The sequence below is a fragment of the Ascaphus truei genome, chromosome 5 (genome assembly GCF_040206685.1).
Source record: "Ascaphus truei isolate aAscTru1 chromosome 5, aAscTru1.hap1, whole genome shotgun sequence".
Taxonomy (NCBI): Eukaryota; Metazoa; Chordata; class Amphibia; order Anura; family Ascaphidae; genus Ascaphus; species Ascaphus truei.
In genome coordinates this window covers 66,625,228-66,648,004 of record NC_134487.1, presented here as the reverse complement: position 1 = coordinate 66,648,004, position 22,777 = coordinate 66,625,228, and the positions used below count along the sequence as shown (strand labels likewise).

The 22,777-nt window shown below is 40.7% G+C and overlaps 1 protein-coding gene across 1 annotated transcript in view; it reads left to right on the top strand.

Moving 5' to 3' along the window:
- Positions 1 to 22,777, top strand: part of CFTR (CF transmembrane conductance regulator) — a 203,266-nt gene that overhangs the window by 102,977 nt on the left and 77,512 nt on the right. Inside the window, exon 11 of the mRNA XM_075599966.1 lies at positions 8,739 to 8,930. Coding sequence (XP_075456081.1) covers positions 8,739 to 8,930 — 192 coding nt within the window. The remainder of the gene's footprint in view (positions 1 to 8,738; positions 8,931 to 22,777) is intronic.

The window sequence follows — 22,777 nt, the reverse complement described above, 5'->3', positions numbered from 1 at the left end:
GTGCGTAGAGAGCAGCTGCAGGGCGGCCATTACCTGGATAGGGCTCCGCGGGGACTACAGCCCCCATAATGCACCAGGGCTGCTTTACCACATGTTATACTGCAGCCAATAGGGTGCGAGCATTCCCCTGCAAAAGGGAATAGCTACATTTTGCACGCTAGGAGCACGCCAGTCGGAGCTGGGATGAGGAAGGGGTAGGGTGTGTAGGTGTAGGGCATCTGTGACCACTGCACTAGACCAGAGACCCCCTTAGGCCCCAGCTAGGCCCCGACTCCCCTCAGCTTGTTGTCGCTGCAGGGACAGGCCCAGTAGTTAGGGACACTGCCCCTGTAGCACTAGTGTGAGGGACACAGCCAGGACACGACAGGGAGCTGGTGATCTGGGACCAGATCACTCTACAGATCAGAGACTATCTTCAATGGTGACACAATCCACGCGGGAGGGCACCCCACGTGGAGGCGGACATCGTTGTTGACAACAACCATCGCTGGATCAGTCGATCCCATCTGTCCATTGTGGCGCTACCAGGTTCAGGAGTACCCAGCAGGTATCATCAAGTGCATCAACTTTACACACGGTAGTTGTGGGCAGCGGTGCCTCATACATTTAGGTGGGGTGCTGCTTTTGGACACCAGGGTGGTTTGGTGCCCAACGGCCCATCAGTACTTTGGGGGGATACTCCATTAGGTGGGGACATTGAGATGGAGGACACTGTGATGTTACGGCCGTGCGTGGCCCAGTTGGTGGGGACGGTATATTGTTATTCTTCTTATGCATGCAGTAAACTGTTATTATTATCAGTGTGTGTATTATTGCATGGGGTCCTGTAACGAGGGTTACAGGTGGAGGTTCTGTCACCAGACGGATCAGACACACCCTAGGCTCCCAGTAGCGGAGGCTCAGGCCTTCTGCAGGTAATGCACCACATACACCGTAGCTACCATATCTCGCAGGGGGTGGGGGAAAGTGTGCTACATATATATATATATATATGCTAGTCCCATGCTGTGCTTAAAAGCTGTGTGAACGGCAATGCATCAGATTAAATGGGCTCCATGTTAATGGATATTCCAGGCAAATGGTGACACATTGTGTGCTCATTTGCATGTCATTTCCCAGAATCCCTTGCTGCAGTGGAAACACTTTATGCTAGGTGATAAGGCTAAGGCACTGCTGCCTCAGACCACGTGCCCGCACTGCAAATCGGCGGCGCGTGGAGAGGCACTTGACCGCTATATGCGGCCTGTAGGGAGCGGCAGCGGCGACCGGGGGGCGTGGTTTGAGCGGAGGGCTGCAGCGGGGGTCCCCCGGGCTGCAGGAGGGTCCCCCCACATGCCCTCTGCTGCTCTCCGTGCTACTCCCCCCTCCACATGCCCTCTGCTGCTCCCATCCGATACCACCCCCACTCCCCTCCCCTGGATGGCTGCAGCGGGGGTCGGTCTCCCGGACTGCAGGAGGGAGCTGCTGCCAGCTGTATGCTGAAAGCTAAGCAGCCCCCCCCCCCATAAATGCCCTCCTCTCCGTGCTGATCCCTCCCCCCGGTCCACACACACACACACACCATCCCCCCTAGCTTGTGGAGGAAGCTCTCTGACAGCTTCTGCTCCCGCCCCCACCGCAAATAGGCTCATCAGCGCACCACGTGACGCGTCACCGCTCGGGATCACAATTTTCTTGCATCCCCTGCCGGCTGACGTGTCACAGCGCGTTGTGAGCCGTGCAGCGAGGGGGGACTGGGACCGGCTCAGAAGGATACCCCTGCTGATGAGGAACACGCACGCAGACATGCGCGCCGCCGGACACAGCGGGACCAAAGCCTAATGGTTGAAAGGCAGGGTTGCAGACTTGTCCAACACATGTGAATGTGCTCACAAGTGATATTCTTTATTGGCTATATGCTACAGTGGAGGTTTTCCGTCGCCTTTTTCACCCACCATAACTTAAAATGTATATGGTAATCCTACCCAGCCAAGAAATATTTCAAGGCAAGTGTAGAGCAACCTCACACTGATGATACCCATCAAGGTTGAAACATGTCTGTGAGTGGTCTGTACTTGCTTTGCTAGTCCCATGCTGTGCTTAAAAGCTGTGTGAACGGCGATGCATCAGATTAAATGGGCTCCATGTGAATGGATATTCGGGGCAAAAGGTGACACATTGTGTGCTCATCTGCATGTCATTTCCCAGAATCCCTTGCAGCAATGGAAACACTGCATGCTAGGTGATAATGGTTGAAAGGCAGGGGTGCAGACCTGTCTAAGACATGTGAATGTGCTCACAAGTGATATTCTTTATTGGCTATATGCTAACGGTGGAGGTTTTCTGTCGCCTTTTTCACCCTTTAAAATCAGAGACAGAACATAAAACACAGACAGAGCTCAGTGCACATCCAGTGAAACTTATACACGGTACAGTGCCTAAATATATATCTATATCTATTGAATAAAATGGTCTTTTAGTTTAACATTTTGGTCAAATTGTTGTAAGCCCCTGAGCATCTACACGGCAGACCACATCTCAAGGGTCCCTAACACTAATATAAATTCTTAATAACCTGGGCATTACCAGGAAGAATGATTTATAATAAATCTGTCAAAATTAGTTGCATAGTTTACCCCCAAAATAACCACAACATATATATAGCATATAAGTGTCACAGAGGAGTGCTACTGAGCATGGCAATATATATTTAAAACCAGAGATAGAACATAAAACACAGACAGAGCTCAGTGCACATCCAGTGAAACTTATACACGGTACAGTGCCTAAATATATATGTATAGATATCTATAACCATAACTTAATATATATATATATATATATATATAAATATATATATATATATATATTTATATATATATATATATATATATATATATATATATATATATATATATACAGTGGTCGACAAATCACCAAAAAATCTACTCGCCCAACAAAAAAATCTACTCGCCACCTAGTACCAAACGTGTGATGCTTGGGCCAATAGGAGCTCGCCACGATGTTAAATCCACTCGCCCGGGGCGTGCAAATGTGTAGGTTTGTCGAACACTCTATATATATATTGTACTACCCCATATTGCAAATGAATAAAAATCACGCTTGTACAAAAATGTAAACATATTCGTATTCACCACTATCCTTCAGCATCCATTTAAATACACCTGTGTGCAGCTTAACACAATACTGTAGGTGCCAACATTGGCGCACAGGCACACTGTATATTTTCCGCACACATACTGTATCTTGAATATTTTTGTGGCCTATCCAGCATCAAAATAGGTAAAGGGAAGTTTGGGGGAGTTGGTGATAGAGACCTAACAGATCCATTTCATTGGGGCCGCTTAAAAACAAAATGTTGTTTTGGTGACTAAAAGATACAAATTCTTTTTACAGCCCTACATCTACAGCTTGATATTAAATCGAAGGAATATGGTACCTTTCAGTTTCTTTACACACACTGCACAGGATGACATATATTACAGTATGTAATGAGCCAATACTCTCAGCACGAGACCCTCTTTACTTCTTTAAATCATTTTTTCATCCAAAATGCAGTAAAGCTTATAGTGATTCTAAATCTATTATATACCAGTTATCCAATGTAAGTATATTCTCTAGGGATTTATTTGCGACTTGATTATTTTTTAATGTAAGTTTTTCAGGCCATGGACATGTTTCTATCAATGTATTTTATTTAATGTACAGTTCTTCTCTACATTGTGTTCCTCGTCTACATAGACAAACGCAAACATTAATACATGTGTAACCGCTACATATACGATATACACTCAGGGGACACTATATTGAGTTTCCCTCTTAACTATTATAATAATAATAATAATAGCATGTGCTTGTATAATGCTGCTAGTTGTACGCAGCGCTTTATAGAGACATTTTGCAGGCACAGGTCCCTGCCCCGTTGAGCTTACAATCTATGTTTTTGGTGCTTGAGGCACAGGGAGATAAAGTGACTTGCCCAAGGTCACAAGGAGCCGACACCAGGAATTGAACCAGGCTCCTCTGTAACAATCTCAGTGTCAATCAGTGTCTCACTGAGCCGCTCCTTCTCCCCATTATATCTTCTCACAGGCTTTCCTAAAGCTTTGGTTTTGGCCACGGATCGGGCAATGTCTCGCAACGTGCCTCTCTCTCCATAAATAAATACCTGGGTGGTTTTTATGTCTTTAATACATATCAGGGCCACCTCAGTGGTTCACTTCTTGACAGGATCTGCAACTACGCCACCTGGACTAGTTGCTCCTAAGTACTCTGTAGTGGGTTGTTGACACTTTTGATCTGTTACCTTACTTACAGATACTGACCACTTTAGATGAGCTTCTGCAGCTCACTGAAGTCAGATATCAGGCAGTCTACCTTCATGGGACTTTCAACATAATCCCACCTAAGCCTGGTCCTATTGACAGTATTTCTATTACCTTTGATAACACTACCATCCATCCTTTCTCCCGAATACATTAGTTCGGTGTTACTTTTTGTACTCCTTCCTCTTCTCCTCTTTTCTCATTCACACTGTTGCTAAGAAAGTAAGTCAGTGTGTAAGGACTTGTGCCTGCAAAATTCAATGTACACTGCTGCAAAGACTCTGCCATCCATTTCTGTGTTAAATTTGTGTTTGGGAGGGGTTAAAGGTCAGTATAGAGTTGCCAATTGTCCCACATTTGCCATGAGTGGCACACATGAGTAGGGAATGTCCCAACAAGTTGAATGGCAGAGCAAGATGTCTCAGAGTTTGAAAAAACTTCTCTATATGTTTTTGATAGCGTTTAGTAGACTGGAGATGAACAGAGGAAGAGTGAGAAGAGACAGCGTAAAGAAGGCAGGTCATCCAGTCATCTATCTGTACAGATGATGTCTCTGAAAGTGGTTGCAGAATAGTTATTGCAGGAAAAAGTGTTGTTGCTATATACCCACCCATTAATAAGGGTCCCTTCTGGTAACCCTATGGGAGATATTGTAATCAGCAGCTGTCCTTTTTGTGTAGGGGGAGGGTTCATATAATCTCTTTGCTACTAAAGCAGCAGTCCATTTAAAGAATTTTGTGGGATTGTTGAGACAGAAAACTTTCTTATAGACATTCAACATTTTTTTCTCAGTCATAAAGATGATAAAATAATCTTCTATTGCCTAAAGATTTGTTACGTCTATAAACAGAGTTTTTAAAGTATGTGTTGAATATATATTTAATCGTAGTTAACAATCAAATATAACCTTTCCAGACTTCTAAGCAATAACATTAATTATATGAATCATCTTACAATATAGGCCTTTTAATAAGCTTGTGTTACAAGTGTTGTGTTTTTACCCATTCAGTGTTGAATGGACCAGTAAGACCTTGTTCTGCATGAGCATAGAGAGAGAGAGAGTAGGCAGCATGAACTGGCTCTGTAACGATGCATACACAAATATGCCCAATATATAATGTGCTATCAGAGCAAGTCACTATTACAAAGTGCACATGGAGAGAATGTTGAATACAGTAAAAAGGAAGCATATCACAAAACAGACAAAAGTAGCCAGAGGAGCTAACAATTTGAATTGTTGGAGGGACAATGGAAGATGATTAACTTAAAAAAAACACTGAAAGTGTTAATAACATCTGTGTGGCTTTGTTCCAAAAACTATTCAGATTAGAATGCAAGAAACAACTCTTCTGATTCCTTCTCTTGCTCTCTTATAAGATATAAGGCAGGTATATAGAATATGCAATTATTTTAAGATTATTCTACCTTGGCATCTTTAAACTTCTCTGCTGACATTTATCTCACTTTTGCTAAGACATCAGTTAATTTGAGTGTCTGATTCAACCAACTGGTATTTAGGAATTAAAAATGCCAACCACTGACCAGATTATTAATATGAATTATGTCTTTTATTAAGATAAAACAAAACAAAAAACCCCAGTAAACTAGAGAAATAATAGACTCCTTCTGAAACAATGGCAAGTGATCCAGGTGACAAAAAGAATTTCAATGTTCACGTGTTTACAATATTAGAATTTACGTACAGTGGTGAGAAACAGTTTGTGAACCCATTATGATTTTCACATCAAGTATTTCACATATTTCAAACCTAAATTGTTATTAGATCTTAATCTAAATCCTAATAGATAAAGATAACCTGATCAAACAAATGACAAAAACATGATACTTTATCAACATTTTTTTATCCACAAATTATTTAACAGTTAGGGGCCAATGCACTAAAGGCTCAAAAAAATAAATCGCCGGGCCATTTAAATCGCCATTTTTATGAGCGTGGCTATCACGGTATTCAGAAAGCCTTGATTACCTGTCATAGCAAAATTCACAAAACGGGTGATAAGCCGGTGATCTGATGAACGACCCTCTGAAAAGGCCTCACCCGGCAAGTTGTATCTGCTGCAGAGAGAGCTGCTCTGAGAGAGCCGTCTCTCCCTGTGCCAATCTCGCCCGAAATTTATTTGTATAAATTTTAATTGTGTTAATAGTTTAGATGAGCAGGGATCTCCTGAGCTGAACCGCATTGTTTTCAGCCCAGGGGACCCTCTACTTCCCGAGATACAGACCCCATTATGGGGTGCCGGTATCTCCTATGCATTTTATTCCCACGGTCACATGAAAAGACATTTAAATGCATAGGAGATACCGGCACCCCATAACGGGGCCTGTATCTCGGGAAGTAGCGTGTCCCTAAGGCAATCCGCTATGGTAATGAAGTTTACAGTAAATGTATTTTTATTGCATAGGATTCATGCCAGGGGTCTCTGGTGCTAATATTAATGGATATCAACTCTAGAGATTCCCGGCATCAATCCTATGCAGGAAAAATGCTTTTTTTTCTAAGTCCCATCTCGCCGCTTCTCTACAGGTTTCCAACACCTTCACGCCAACTTTTTCTGGCATGAGGATTTTGTGATAAAATCACCATTCTAGAGCATGATAGGCGGTGATAGCCTAATCACTACTACTAGAATTGCGCGAGTTTATGAACATGCAGAAAAGCGTCGATAAGTGGCTTATCACCGCTGCCTCCGTGATTTTTTTTTTATGAGCAATTTTTTTGGGGGGCAATTCAGTCTTTTATCACCCACTTATCACTGCGTAATGAATAGCAGTAGGCATTTTGGTCGATACATGCTCGATAAGTGGCTTATGAACGCTTACTGCATAGGCCCCTTAATATCCATGTGTGAAAAAGATGTGAACCTTTAGATTCAGTACCTGGTGGCACCCCCTTGAGCAGCAATGAATTCAACTACTGTAAGCATTTCCACTAACTGCTGCTCAGTCTCTCACATCGGTTTTAAGGAATTTTGACCCATTCCTCCTTACAGAACTGCTCAGTGACATTTGAGGGCTTCCTTGCATGGACGGCTCACTTCAGGTACTGCCACATTTCAATGGGGTTTAGGTAGGACTTTGACAAGGCCATTCTAAAACAAGGAATTTCTCCTTCTGCAGCCATTTTGTAGATCTGCTTGCAGTGTCATTGTCTTGTTGCATGAGCTACTTTCGGTTCAGCTTCGGCTCACAAATGGATGGCCTGACATTCCCCTCCTAAATCTTCTGATGCAGAATTCATGGTGGTGTCAGTGAGGGCAAGCCATCCAAGTCCTGAGGCAGCAAAGCAGCCTAAAAACATCACAATCCCACCACTATGCTTGACGGTTGGGATGAGATTCTTCTTTTTAACCGCAGTGTTTCGTTTTTGCCAAACATAACGTTTCTCATTGAGACCAAACAGTTCTACCTTTGACCCGTCTGTCCAGAGAACATTGTTCCAGAAGTGTTGTGGATTATCCATGTGCTATTTGGCAAACTTCAGATGGCAGCAATGTTCTTTTTAGAGAGCAGTGGTTTCCTCTTGGCTATCCTTCTATGAGCACCATTCTTGTTCAGTTATTTTCTGATAGTTGAGTCATGAACATTCACATTAGTCAAGGCGACAGTGGCCTGCAGAACCTTGGATGTTACGCTGGGATTCTTTGTGACTTCCTGGATGATTCCTGGATGATTTGCTGGTTTATTCTTGGAGAGATTTTGATAGGACGACTGCTCCTGGGTAGAGTTACTGTGGTCTTGAACTTTCTTCATTTGTAGACTGCCTGACAGTGGATTGGTGGATCTTCATATAGTGTGGAACCTCCCAAACTTACACCTGAGGATCTACCTAATTATTTAAACACCTGATTGTAAATTATCCCCTTTCATTTAGCTGATAAAACCAGGGTTTCACTTACTTTGGCACACACTGCACCCTGACTCTTATTTATTCATTGTTTGTCTAATTCATACATAATTTTTTTTAAAAACACATGGAATTAGTTAACATAAACACTATTGGATATTTAAGAAAAGACTGGTTTTGATTCAAGAAAGTTATCATGGAAAAACTATGGAATTTCTGTAATTATTATTGGGGTTCACAAACTTTATCTCACCACTGTAAGTCACTAAATGACTAAATGTATTATTCTTAAACTGCACGACATGTAGTTTTGTTACATTATACATTAATTACATGTATATATACACACTAATATACTGCTATTCCCATAAGGGTGAGTCTGCTAACCATATTACACTTCATTGCAAATACAGTACCAATAGCCCTTTCAGTGCTTTCGAGTATTTGTCGAATTTATAGGTTTAGATTAATACATAATATATATATATCAGTAGATATCTACCTATGAACTTGCATGTTTGCTAACTCACTTTATTGTGCCATTTCAGACGTCCCTCCTGATGATGATCATGGGTGAACTGGAACCATCTGCAGGCAAAATAAAGCACAGTGGTCGAATCTCATTTTCTCCCCAAGTCTCCTGGATCATGCCTGGAACAATCAAAGAAAATATAGTGTTTGGTGTTTCTTATGATCAATACAGATACCTGAGTGTCATTAAAGCCTGCCAGCTGGAAGAGGTTCGTGCTTATTGCATCAAAAAATACTACCTTTTTATCACTTTTACAGTTCTACAATTATGATGCACAAATCTGTCAAATTGGGCTTTCTGAGGGGGAAATATTTTAAATAGTAAGGCGTTTATAACCTAGAAACACGGTTACAGTATGTCATTGGGAGCCTTGCTAACACTAAGATTATTTCCTTGTGCGAGTCAAAGCCTCGCCCTAAAATACATGTATTACTTCTATATGTTGCTAAGTAAAATATATGTCTGCATCAAAACACAACATACCATTAATGAGTGAATTGAAGGTGCTGGGGGCCTCCATGCAGTAAAAATTAGCACGTAGCCTAATTACTGTAAATACAATTAAATCCTCATCAATATGAAATCACAGTTCATGGTGGGCCTAATTGTATTCTATTTGTATATCAGTTATAAATTAAGGATACATTAGGGAGTGCACAAGCGCAATCATCAGTCATTCTGCACAATTGTGTGTCTTGATTCTTGAAGCCAGGACAGTTCTTGAACCAGGTCTTGTCATAGATACATTTCAGATAACAACAATGCTCTACAGTATGTACAATATGTAAAAGGCAGGTTATTATGATGACAGTTACACATACAATTCTGTGTTAATATGTCTATGCTTAACATGACCCTTGAAAGGTTTATGAATAAGAAAATATTAAGAATATGAAGTCTTCCTTTCAAAATATTATAATTGCTTTTACCATTGCGTACTTGTTTTTTTTATTTTCTATTGGTGAGATCTTATGATCTTATGTCACTTTTTTTAATGACTTTTACCCAATTCATTTTGGACCACAATAAGCTTACTGTGTACTTGCTGCATTACACTACATTTCAGCACAGCCTGGGTTAAAGAAGTGCAAAGCCAGTTAACCTACAGTACCAACAGACAGCCGTTTCGACCTTTTGGTACAACCAGCCTCACACTGATGAGACCCAAAAGGTTGGAATAGCTGTATGTGAGTAGGTTTACTGGCTCTGCACTTCTTTAACCCACGCTGTGCTGAAAAGCTGCGTAATGCAACAGGCATCAGCTTATTGGGGACCATGTCAAAATGGATTTCAAGCAAAAGGTGTCACTGTGTGCTCATGTATATGTCATTACCCAGAATCCTTACCTGTAGCTGCAGTGGAATTATTGTGTGCTAGGAGATAAAAGTGAAAGGCAGGTTTGCAGATCTGTCTGAGATGTGAATGTGCTCACAAGTGATACTTGTATTTGCTGCATGCTGTACAGTGGAGGGTTTTTGTCACTTTTTTTTACCACCATAACTTATTTATTGTGTGGCTGATGTAAAATAATAACTTTGGAGACAATTAAAGGTGCTTTCTCCCAAAGGCAGGAGATTTTTTAGGTGTGAGGAATAAATGAGATCCCTAGTTGTTTTAGTCAAATGTATTGATGTGCTGATCAGTCCGAGGCCTCAGTCCCATTAATAATGACAGCACAGGAGTTAATAACTACTTGTATATAGCTCCATTCTGGGTTTTTTTGTTGGCGTTTTTGTTTTAGAAAGTTTAAAACTCACATGGGAGGAAACTTGGCAGTGAAACTAAATTCTTCTAGTGGACTAACCATTTCTCTATCAGATATAAAATTGCATCCAGAATCCCATTTCCTGGTGCACAGAACATTTTACTTTAATGTTGCTTATTAGTATCTCTGGATGCGTTTTCTTTCTGATAGTGAAAACGTCACACGTGGAAACATTTGCTTCATTCCTGCAGACGAAGCAGCAGTGCTCTGATCTGCAGGGCACATTGAAGTCACAATCCAGTCCTTAATTTTCTTTATGACGAGAATCTGAGGGTCCCCCAATGTGCATCTGTACTCACCTTAATTCTTGGGGTCCCTTGCTCCTGGAAAATTCAAAGTGGAAAAGTTTACTCACCATAACATAACAACTAATAGCAGCTCAGAAATGCCCTGTCATCGAGCCAATTATTAATGGAGGTATTGTTCAAGCTCACCTGCTGACCTGCTCAGACTGGTTATGCTTTAGGACAGGAGTGGACTAGCCCCAGTCCTCAAGGGCCAGCAACAGGTCAGGTTTTCAGGCTATCCCTGCTTCAGCACAGGTGGTTTAATCAGTGGCCAAGTCATGATGACTGAGCCACGTGTGTTGAAGCAGGGATATCCTGAAAACCTGACCTGTTGCTGGACCTTGAGCACTGGAGTTGGCCACCCCTGCTTTACGAAAAAATAGAAAAAGTTGCCACTTGACTGTGCCATGCACGAGAAACTTGTTAACGCTGGTATATTTTGCTTCAGCACAAAAAGGGCTAACAATGGTGACAGGCGTCTAGTCTGTTAAAAACAGAAAATAACAAATATTTAATAGAATAATCTATAACGCCGAAACAACAAGTGATTGTATGTACACACGACTTATGCCTCCACATTATAAGTGTTCTTGTTGTGGTAATTTTCCAACCATATATACCGCATCTGTGTGCATTACGCATTACGCACCGTTGCGGTGCGTTTACCTGTATGTGTGAGGCTATTTCCACTGGACCATTAGGTCATTTGGTAGCTGCATGTGTGGGAGTACTGGGTAGCTAGTAAGCTAAATCCTCCCTACTAGCAGGTTGTCACCTAGCACCTTCCCCATCGGTGGATTATTTTTATTCCTCTTTTATTTTCACTTGCACATACATTCACTTGTTGTTTCGGCGTTATTGATTATTCTATTAAAGATTTGCTATTTTCTGTTTTTAACAGAATAGACGTATGTCACCATTGTTAGCCCTTTTTGTGGGGTCTAGTGGGGCATTTGAGTTTTCTCTGTGGATATTATATCCTTGTACTATGTACTAGTGCACCATGAGTGCGTGCCTATTAGGGACTTAGGTGACCTAGGTCACTATCTTGTTTGCTTTTCAGTTTTCCCTACGCACCTGGTGCCTATATTCACTTTGTATGTCTAGGTATTTGAGCGATATCCTATTTGTTGTATATTTTGCTTCAGTAAGACATGTATGAATCTGGGCCAGCACTCTTCACACAGAAATTAAATGCGTTCTTAATGTAGGATGCTTTGTTATTTCTGGTGATTAGCCGATTTTCTGGAAGTTTTTGCCTAGATACAGGTGTTTAATTACTATATACCACACTAAAAGCACAAAATCATCTACAGTACATGCAATGCACCAACAGTATATTCAAGCATTTAAAAATGAACTTTGGTGAACTTACAAATTAATTGCTAATCACTAGTTGCTAAATTGACCTAATCTACCTTAATCAGTAAACTATTCACTTAACTGAATTGTTCATCTCATGCTTTGCTTAACAGCATCAAATGTTTATTTTAAAATCAAAGTCGGAAATCTGAGAATGGAAAACAAAACGGCCCAATCAGTGATTATCTGTTACTCAGTGCTGACTACATCATTGTGAAGTATTTGTACCCATATTGCTGCATTCTTCCCACTGTGCTACCTGGGATGCAGTGCTAGGTGCTGAATTGCATGAGTGTCTCTATGGGTATCAGTGTGTGTCCATGAATTTGTGATGTGGTATTAAGAGCACTAGGTATACTTAGAACAGTGTAAAACAAATATAATCACTGCGCTTCTCCATGTAAAGAGCATGCAGCTAGTGAAGGAAATGGCCATACAAATGTGCAAAACAGAAAGTGAATCCCTGCGCTTCTCCCATAGGGATAGCAATCAATGGGGACGCGCAGGGATTCACTTTCTGTTTTGCATACTTAGAATAGTATAATATTGCTTTTTTTTTGTCAAGACATGTATTTAATTGTCTCTTGGAGAAAAACACTTTTTCTAGAGGAATTCCTCATTCACCCCATATTATTAGCGTACCTGCCACATGCTAAGGACCCAATAATTACTCAGGAAGTTAAAATGAACCTGCTCCTTTCCCAGCCCTTGCTGGCTTGGAGAAAATGTAATAAATTACAGAAACTAGACTGCAAAGTTTCAGGTTTCCTGTATGCAATCCATCATTCCAAGCAGGTGAGGGTGAGTCAGTGTTTAGAGCATAGAAGGCATTGGGAATAAAAAAATATGTACCAAATGTGGGAGTGGAAAGATTAAAAAAACTTTATGCCATTTGCTACATTGCAAGAGAAATACAAGATTTCATATAAGCGTTTTTTTGCCTACCTGCTGTGCCACCATTATATTCAATGTCTAACTAATGGAATTGGGGATCGGGGAGCTACAAATATCTTAACAGGAGCAACACATTTAACTGACGCATGTGCATTCTCAGTTATTCTTATTAAGAACCCATTAAGGGTGGCAGGAAAAGTATAGTTTAAGTATTCTGAAAGGATGGAGAACAGATTTTACAGAATTTGATCAAACTCAATTCATGATTGAAGCAATAAAAATAATTACATCATTTAAGGGAAATCAAATCCAATTGAGTGTGTTATACCCAGAGAATATTAGCAACATATTATAAGCAAATTATTAATGAATATCATAAGTGTAGGAAGACCAACGGAGACTTTAAACAGTATATTTGGTAGTGCAGGAAAATTAAACATGTTTGGTATAAGTTCTTAGTTTACATTGATAAAATGTGGAAGACTAAACTCCCATTAAATATAAAAGCTATTTTATGGAATAATTCCAAGGAATGGAACGGTGGGGATGAGGAAATACCTAAAGTGATAGAGCAAATTGTGTAACTAGGAAAGAAGGCAGTTCTGCATAATTGGATAAGACCAAATCCAACAACATTTCAACAAGCAGAAAAATTGATATGCTCACATGTTTCTAGATAGATATGATGCTATACTTGATAAAGAAATCAGGGCTATGAAACTCTGATAAATTGAGTCTTTATTTTAAAACGTTATCAGTAGAGGACTTGTCGAAAGAAATTGTATTTGAGAGGTGCAAGAGAGTTCTTACAAGCACAATTACGATGAGAATCGCGAATGATGTGATGTATCCTGATTTTCCTTGAAATAGTATAGTACCTTCATGGCCTTTGATCTTTACAAAGTTTATAGAAATGCTTTACCAAGAGAAATATTTTCTGCTGGTGTTTGGTTCTGAAAGATGGAGGTGGAAATCTCAAGGGAAGATTTAGGTCAGAGAGGAAAGATAGATGTAGGAGGAGAGTGGACGAAGATGGTGCCTTTGGTTCCGAGGTATCCCATGGTTAGGAAGAAGAATCCCTGTAATAGAAGATAGGGAAAAGCAGAAAATATTAATAATCAAGAACCATTGCATATGGTTATTAAATGTACACAAAGTGGTTTTGTTTGTAAAAATAGGACAACAAAAAAATACCATTATTTAATATAAAAAAGAGCATTTGGTATTAGCATTGGGGTTCGGCATTTATAAATGGCTGCAGACCCCATTATAATTTTGGGCTTACAAAAAATGTTGCTTTCTGAACTTGCTGCTTATTGCACATTGTTGCGATAAAATAAGATCCTGGATAAATCTGCAGTTTTGCTTTTAGTGATATCTTTTAAAGCAGCTGCAGAACAGTGATTCACCTTATTGCTCCGATCCAGCTTCTCTGCAGAGATGGAACACCATGCTCAAGTAGAATTAGTTAACTGATTTGGCAACAGGGAGCATCCCGAGTCACTATTACTTTTTCATTATCTTTTATTGGACAAATATGAAAGTTCTTGCTATGTTATGAAAAATCACCATTATAAACATGATACATCGACAAAGACTTTCAATTCTGCTCAAATATAACAGTAATATCAAACCCTGCAAAAGAAAAGACTCGTTTGTGTGTGCTTGAGAATACACTCCCACTGCCAATGCTGTTGGATCTTCTTGCAGGTTTGGATCAAGGCTTATTGTGGGGTCTTTGCATATTGTAGGGAAACGCCTTGTGGCTTAAATCGCTTCCTAAACTCAGGCTTCCAATTTCTGCTTTTCTTCCCTTATCGTGATAGATAATAAAAAAAAGTTATCTAAAAGGCTCTGCCATTCCTGCGAGTTTATACTATACGCAGTAATGATACAGTTTTGTTGTCATAATAACACTGTTGCTATGTCATAACAAACTGTGCTATTGAGAAATGACATTGTATGAAAGAAAGACAGAAGAGGGCTAATATAATGTTCAGAGTACCTGATAGAGTTAAAGAGCAACACTTCATTTGAATTTGTCCTTATTAAATGCCTTGACATTGACCCTTTTTTATGTTTTGACATATAGATTTAGGCCCAGAGTTCCTAAGTGGAGTTAATTAATAATAAGGCACCTTTTGGCCACTTTTAATGCCTTAAGAAGGCAACGGTGGCCAACGCTAGTCCACATGGACCAGCAACAAGTCAGGTTTTCAGGATATCCCTGCTTCAGCCAGGTGGCTCAATCAGTGGATCAGTCTTGGACTGAGCCACCTATGCGGCAGCAGGGACATCCTGTAAACCTGATCTGTTGGTGGCCCTTGAAGACTGGAGATGCCCACCCCTGCCTTAAGGCTTAGCACTGCTTAACAGATCTTTCCCTTAATCTTTGTTGTTCAGTGATGCCCTGAAGGTGTATTTGAGGTAAGCAGTACTTTAAGTGGGCAACATAAACATGAAAACCTGAATGTAGTCAACTGGGGGCAGTTAAAAATGAATGGGCAGTTTAATATTTTCTACAAAGTGCTTCTGCAGAAGACGAGACCGGTCCGGCTGGTGCAAGTCACTTTACATGCTGGTGTATCAGGCACCACGACTGGATTGGAAACTCATTGTGCCCAAAAAAACGTTTATGTATACACCCTATGCACACACAGTGCTGCATATAAATAGTAATATTATTATTACTGCATGTATTATTGAATGAGTTAATGTTACGTATAGATAGTTTTGATGCGGACACTGTGTGCTTGCACGGCTTTCTCTTTGATCACCGTGCCATGTATCTTTTATCAGATGATGCTGCCTTGGACTCCGTCTAGATTACCGTAATTGCTTCCGAGACATGGTTTTTAACCCTGCTCTCTGCAGAACCATTTCAGAAAAAGAGCTGCCCAGGACCTTGATTGATGTTAAAAGACGCTTGATGACAATATCTCTATTTGCATTGTTGTGATAAACACGCCCCAATGAATGGTGTCTCCTTATCCTTGTAGTTGGATACAGTATATGAATCTCGTGACACTAAGAGCTGTTATCCTAATAGTTTTACATTTATTGCACAGCTGTCTCATGCTGTGTATCATTCTCAACTATGGAGTCGGTGATTTCCTGAAAATTGCTTTATTCCATTTATTCAAATGAATATGATATTACGTTCTGTTCAAAAACTAGCTTTTTTTTCACAAGTATACCACTGCTACCAATTTATTTGTCATTTTTTGCTTTCTCGTATCTTGTATAAACAACTGTGGTTACAAGATATCGCCGTTGTAGAGGTAAAAATCATTAATTACATTCTTTGAGTGCTGAGGAAAAGGCGATTACATGTTCTGTTGGACATTATTTCAAAATCATACTTAATAAATGTGATGTTTTGGTAACTCTTAACTATGACTAAATAGGCACTTAATGAGTGTTTCAATAAAAATATCAAGAAATCCCATGTCGGAAAGTGCATTTAGTGACTTTTTGCCAAAAATGCACTTAATGGGTTTTACCTCTAGAACGATGATATATCCATATACCGTAGTTTCATAGCATTGGTCGCTTTCTCCTTTGTCATAGCTCACACCATAACAAACAACTGTGGTTAATATACGCACTCGTATTTATTTATATTACCCTATGACTTCAACATGTATCATCTTCATATAAAACTATTTTCTGGTTCAAAAGAATGCACTTTAATCCTAAAATTATTACTCTTCACTTTTGACAAAGAAAGTGCACAATACAGTGGCCCCTGTACAAGAAGCTTTGCTGGCGCATATGTGGCGCTGGTGCATATCTGGTGCTGGTGCATGGGAAGCCCATTGATTCCATTGTACCACAGTCCTTATCACAGTCAAGGGAAAAGTTGCTAAGCATTTTATTATTAGAGGTGTAAACACTTTTTAAAAGTTGTGGGGCTCTGCTATTTCACCACTGTCAAAAAACACAAAATAGAGAATTGTTACCGATTTAGGCAGATTTGCTAAATCTTTGGGCGCCAAAAGTTCGAACAGAACTCTCACTGGTTTTTCCAACGTTTTGGAAAGTTCCGTTGAAGCAGTGGCAAAGCGAATCTAGATTGATTATGTTTGTTTGTATGCCTCCTTGGTGCAGCTGGCCATATGTATTTCTGTCAAAGTAAAGGACCAATATAAAGCAAATATAGTAAGGAGTTTTCCCACATAAGAATAATTGTCTAGGAATGATTTTGTGGGGAAGAACAGATATCCTCCCAGGTCATACTGATACATAGCTTGTATAGCATTGCCAGGATATTATTTGTGCTGAAGCCAAATATATAACCATATAGTTGCTATATAATGTATCTTTTTTTTCCTTGGTTATATCTCACATTATAACAAGTGTGGAGTTGCCCAGCGAGTAATAGGCTGCGTCCACGCTGCTGCTGACCGTGCTTGCACTTAGCGCGGTCAGCACAATAAATTTTTATCTGTCTGGCCACGCTCACACGGTTTGCTCGTGCGCAAACACTCGCGGGTGCTAGGCGCTTGCTGAGACAGTTCAAATTGAGTTTGAGGCGCGCTGAAGGGTCACATGACGTCCTCAGCCAATCAGCACCAGTCACTGCTCGGCCACGGCCCCCCCCACTTGTGCTTAGCAAAAAAGTTGCCGGACAGCCGAACGATTTAGCGCCAAGGGCTGTAAACAAAGGAATATGTATGGGAGAGGATCATGGCCAATATACACTTAAAATAGTAAGAGAAAGGAGTGATACTTACTGTAGCTCAAATAAAAGTCCTTGAAGATGGTAAAAAGACTCCTCCTGCAGTTCTCAAATTATAGGGAACTGTACCTTAAAGAGGGAATATAAAGAACAAAATTGTGCAATAACGTTTTAATAATTCAAAGAAAAAGAAGTGTGATTACAAACTCACAAACACATGTGGTTGTTAGCGCGGTTGAATATAAGCTTTCCAGCTTTACATCACAGGAAACCTCCGTCCGGGCACTCTTTACTGCAGTCCTTGTTGCTGACTTTTGCCGAGATTTGGGGGGGGGGGTCCTCCTCCGGGGGTCGTCCGCTCCCCACGTCATTGGAGCCTGGACTGCAGAAGCCCGCAGAAAGGAAAGGAGGGAATCCAATGACGTGGGGAGCGGACGACCCCCAGGGGAGGACCCCCCAAATCTTATCAAAAGCGAACAACAAGGACTGCAGTAAAAAGTGCCTGGACAGAGGTTTCCTGCGATGTAAAGCTGGAAAGCGTATATTTAACTGCGCTAACAACCACATGTGTTTGTGAGTTTGTAATCACACTCCTTTTTCTTTGAATTATTAAAACGTTATTGCACAATTTTGTTCTTTATATTCCTTCTTTAAGGTACAGTTCCCTATCATTTGAGAACTGCAGGAGTAGCCTATTTACCATCTTCAAAGACTTTTATTTGAGCTACAGTAAGTATCACTCCTTTCTCTTACTATTTGAAGTGTATATTGGCCATTTTCCTCTCCCATACATATTCCTTTGTTTACAACCCATTGCGCCAAATCGTCCAGATCCCTATCGGTAGACTTGTGAGGGAACCAGAAAAATCCCCTGTTCTTGACAGAGGCAGCAGGACTCAGATATTGGATCTTACATAAACTTTATTCAATTTGTTTTATTTAAATTTATGAGGGTTTTTTAGGTTCATATATCTCTGTGATTTTATTGAGTGTTATATATATTTTATATCCACTTTGCTTTTATGGTTTTACTGTTTTAAAAGTGTTTTAGTGCTTCCTCCTACTTGTTCCCTTCCTGGTGACGCCGCCACTCTCAAGCATGAGCGCAGTCAGCGGCACGGGGGACAAAGCCTAAGGAAGAAGTCAATAACACTGACTTTGAAGTAGTAGAGCCAGGTTCCAATGTTGGTATTACCTCCTAGGTAAGGCAATTTTTTCCCCTGTGACTCAGGCACAGAAACATAGATTGTAAGCTTATTGAGGCAGGGACCGTGCCGGTAGATGTCTATGTACCTTGCTGCGTACCTTGCTCTATATTGTAATTGTGCGGCACTATCAGTCCCATTAGGAGAAAAGTGCAATCAGAAATAAGTAATTACTGTGCTTTATCAAAGTTTGGCAATCCAGTTGTTAAACCTCCAACTTTTTGCATTCTATTCACTGCTATGATTTCAAATCAAAATCAATTAAAAAAGGTACACTACCACATAGCTGGCCATTAAAAAAACCCTTTTGGAAAGGATTTAACTAACTTATTTGACTCCCCCAAACAAATCTAACCATGCTGGCCATTTTTTGGGGGAGGGGGGGGAGGGGTGAGGGTGGAAAGGGGAGGAATTAGTTGGTAAGTGGTCAAAGAAAATCAAACCCCTCCCAAGTCTCAGCTCACCTGTTTACATAAAGCTAAAAATGCATAAATCCCCTAGATGTGACCACCTTATACAGTATATGTCAATGGAATGCGTTCTCTTGATGCTAGGAGTGATTGCCCCTTTAAATCATACAGGGACTCAATGATTTCCTGGTAATCACTGTTGTTTGTATCTGTTCTCTTTCTATAGTTGGCAGTTCCCCCTGGTCTTGTGAGCTTTAATTGCTGTACCTGCTGAGGGCAGGTGCCTTCTAAAACCAAAAAGTAATTTATTACAGTATGTGGACATGCAAGTGGTGCAAATAAAGCATTACACTGGATTTTACTGTAAACTAGATTACAAGAAAGGCATTTTGAGCATGTATCAAGCTATTTGTCCCCTGATCTACAGTATGTCCCTGCAAAATCTGCCACAAGGCTATTTTTCTCCATTCATTCTAGAGCACAAAATTAAAAAAAAACAGGCAATGTAAAGGTAAAAAAGCAGATGTGCATTAAATGTAAGAAAACAAGTTAACACATTTCTTAGAGTTGAAACCGCTACAAGAGACAGAAGGTCAAAAGCATCAAGATGGCCTGTCCAGGAGCTTGGTATATAGAGTTGTATCCCTCTTTCCCCTACCCTCTGGGAAATGGTCTTACTACCGGTGTATTCTGTGGCTGCTGTGGTCACACCTGTGAGGCAAACAGAAGGCCGGAGATCTCTACGGTGGTGTGGGGAGTATCAGGATAGGTTCACGATAATTTCCTCAGTGGTCAGCGCCTCCAGTCCAAGAGGATCCTGAGGTATCAGGATGTACCCCATGGACACCTTTTCTTTAGTCATTACCATGCTTCAAGGACTACACCAATTGTTGCTCTGGCAGAGGATTATTAGCAGTAGTATTTGTAGTACATTCACTGGATCATTATCACTGTACCCTATCCCTTCTTAGACTGACAGTGGAACTTAGGGCCAGGAATAGTAGTCCAAGGAGACTTGGCTACATTCTCCCTTTGGTTTTAAATTGCCTTCCATCCTCGCAGAAGGCGTAACATCCACATCATAGTTATACATTAAACATAAAATGCATTAACCAACTTTGACATGTTACACTGTACATTTGAACCGTCAGTAATAATGAGCAGAATCAGGTTTGCGCACCATGTTCCCGTCACTGTCATAAATGGTCACCGAGTAACATCGCTTGCGGCCATCCTCGGTGATGTATTCAACCCTATCAAGGTGTATGTTTCGCCCGATATGCCAAGTTTTACTCAGGAAAGCAAACCTCTCGTCTCGCTTATGAGCACTGCCTACACATTGCATTACGTGTTCCATAATAGCTTCACCCACTCATCCCTGCACATTCCGGCCTGGCGCATTAGATCTGGCTACAGAGTGTAGATTGGAGTGAACTTAATGTCCTTGAGTGGGGTCCACAAGTCTGACAAATATCACTTTAAGTATAGAGAGGTCTCTGGGAAATTATTTTGCCATAAATGTATAGTGAAAATGTTCCTGATTACTTCCTTGGGATGTAAAAAAACGAAACCAGCTCGGGTTAAGAACAAAAAATGCCTTTATTTATGCAAAATTAAAGGTTATACATGCCAGTTTTCATATTGTTTGTTGTTTTAACATTGCCCTTTATATGCTATTATGACCTAGATGAGTTTTTAGAAAATCCAAAGAGAAAGCAGGGATTTTATGCAAGTTATTCTATCATGGTGCTATTTAATGGGACGTGGAGCTGTTTCCATATGATAGGAAACCATTTAAATGAGCTCAGGGAATCCCCGGCGTGGATATGAGGTTTCACACCACATTAAGTAGGATTATATTTGTTACTTCTTTGTTTGTTTGCCTTTTAACATTTGCCTAGGAGAGATAAGGTATGCTGTATGGAGAACATATTTATTAAATAGATACATGTAGCATTCAATTTTAAGGAACTTGCACTTCACAATCTGAAAACATTATAAAATGATGCATTATTATTATTATGCCTACATATAAGGTTAATAAAGAAAGTAGTATCAAGTATTGAAAGTATTTAATTGCTATCCCTGTTGGGTGCAGGTAGCCTTCTAGAACCAAAAGCTAATTTACGACAGTATGTGAATGTGCATGCGATGCTCTGACAATGAGATACCATGAAATAGGTAGGACCAGTGTTTCTGTCCTCACATAACTCAATCTATTTCCCAGTATCTTATCAGGCAACATTTTAACAGCATTCATATCAGGTACCCATGTTAATCATTAAAAGTAGATGTAAAATGTCTGTGTAATTCATATTCCTGTGTGAGAACTCTCACATGGTTTCCCAGGTATGTGAGGATAATAAATTAAATCTGGTGCCCTACGAAATCTGTTATTCAATAGTGAATAAAGGACAAGTTGACCTTTTAATTTAACCAGAACAATAATGAAAAGAATAGGTAGTTTGCACTCTTAAGTACAGTATACAACATTTGGCACCCACCTTTATTTTGTCAAATGATACCCTTCTTTGTAACTCCCACATGTTTCTTGTGCTGCTAAAACAACAAACTACTGTATTTTACATTTTGCATTGATTTGTACAGGATATACCCAGGGCCACTGACAGCTTTCCTGGGGCGCAGGACTAATGTTTCCTCCTGGTCCCCCCCTGTCCACGGCTCTGTAAGTTTCCCCCCTCTTTCTCTTACATTCCCTGTCCCCGCCTATGACTTTCCCACTCTCTCTATTTCCCCTCTCACTCAGACACACCATCTCTTTCTCATTCGTCCTCTTTCTCTCTCTACCCCTCACCTTCTTTCTCTCTCCCCCTTCCAGTCTTTCTAGCTCTCTCTTCCTTGCCCCACTCTTTCTTTCTCTTCCATCCTCATCTTTCTCTGTTGCCCATCTCTTTCTCTCTCCCCATCTCTCTGTCTCTCTCCCTCCCCATCTCTCTCTCCCCCTCGCCATCACTCTATTTCCCCCATTTCTCACTATCTTTTCCCAATGTGTTTCTCCCACCCACTCACTCTCCCACCATGTATTTCTTTCCACACACTGTCCCCATAAGTATACAGTATATTCCCCCAGTCACTCCTCTCCACGTGTATTTCTCCCCCTCTCACTCTCCCCATTATTTCTTTCCCCTTACTCACTTTCTTCCCCATATATATCTTCCCCATGTGTATCCCTTTCCCACTTACTCTCCCCCTGTATTCCCCCACTTGTATTTCTTCTCACCAGTTACTCTCCCCCATATATTCCTCCCCCTCCACTCCATCTCACCCCCATCTATATCTCCCCCATGTATTTCTCCTCCCCACTCACTCTCTCTCGTTTATTTTCTCACCCATTCACTATCTCCACTATGTATTTATCTCCTGCCACTCACTCTCCCCCTTGTATTTCTTACCCCCATTCCCTCTCTCAATGTATTTCCACCCCACTCAC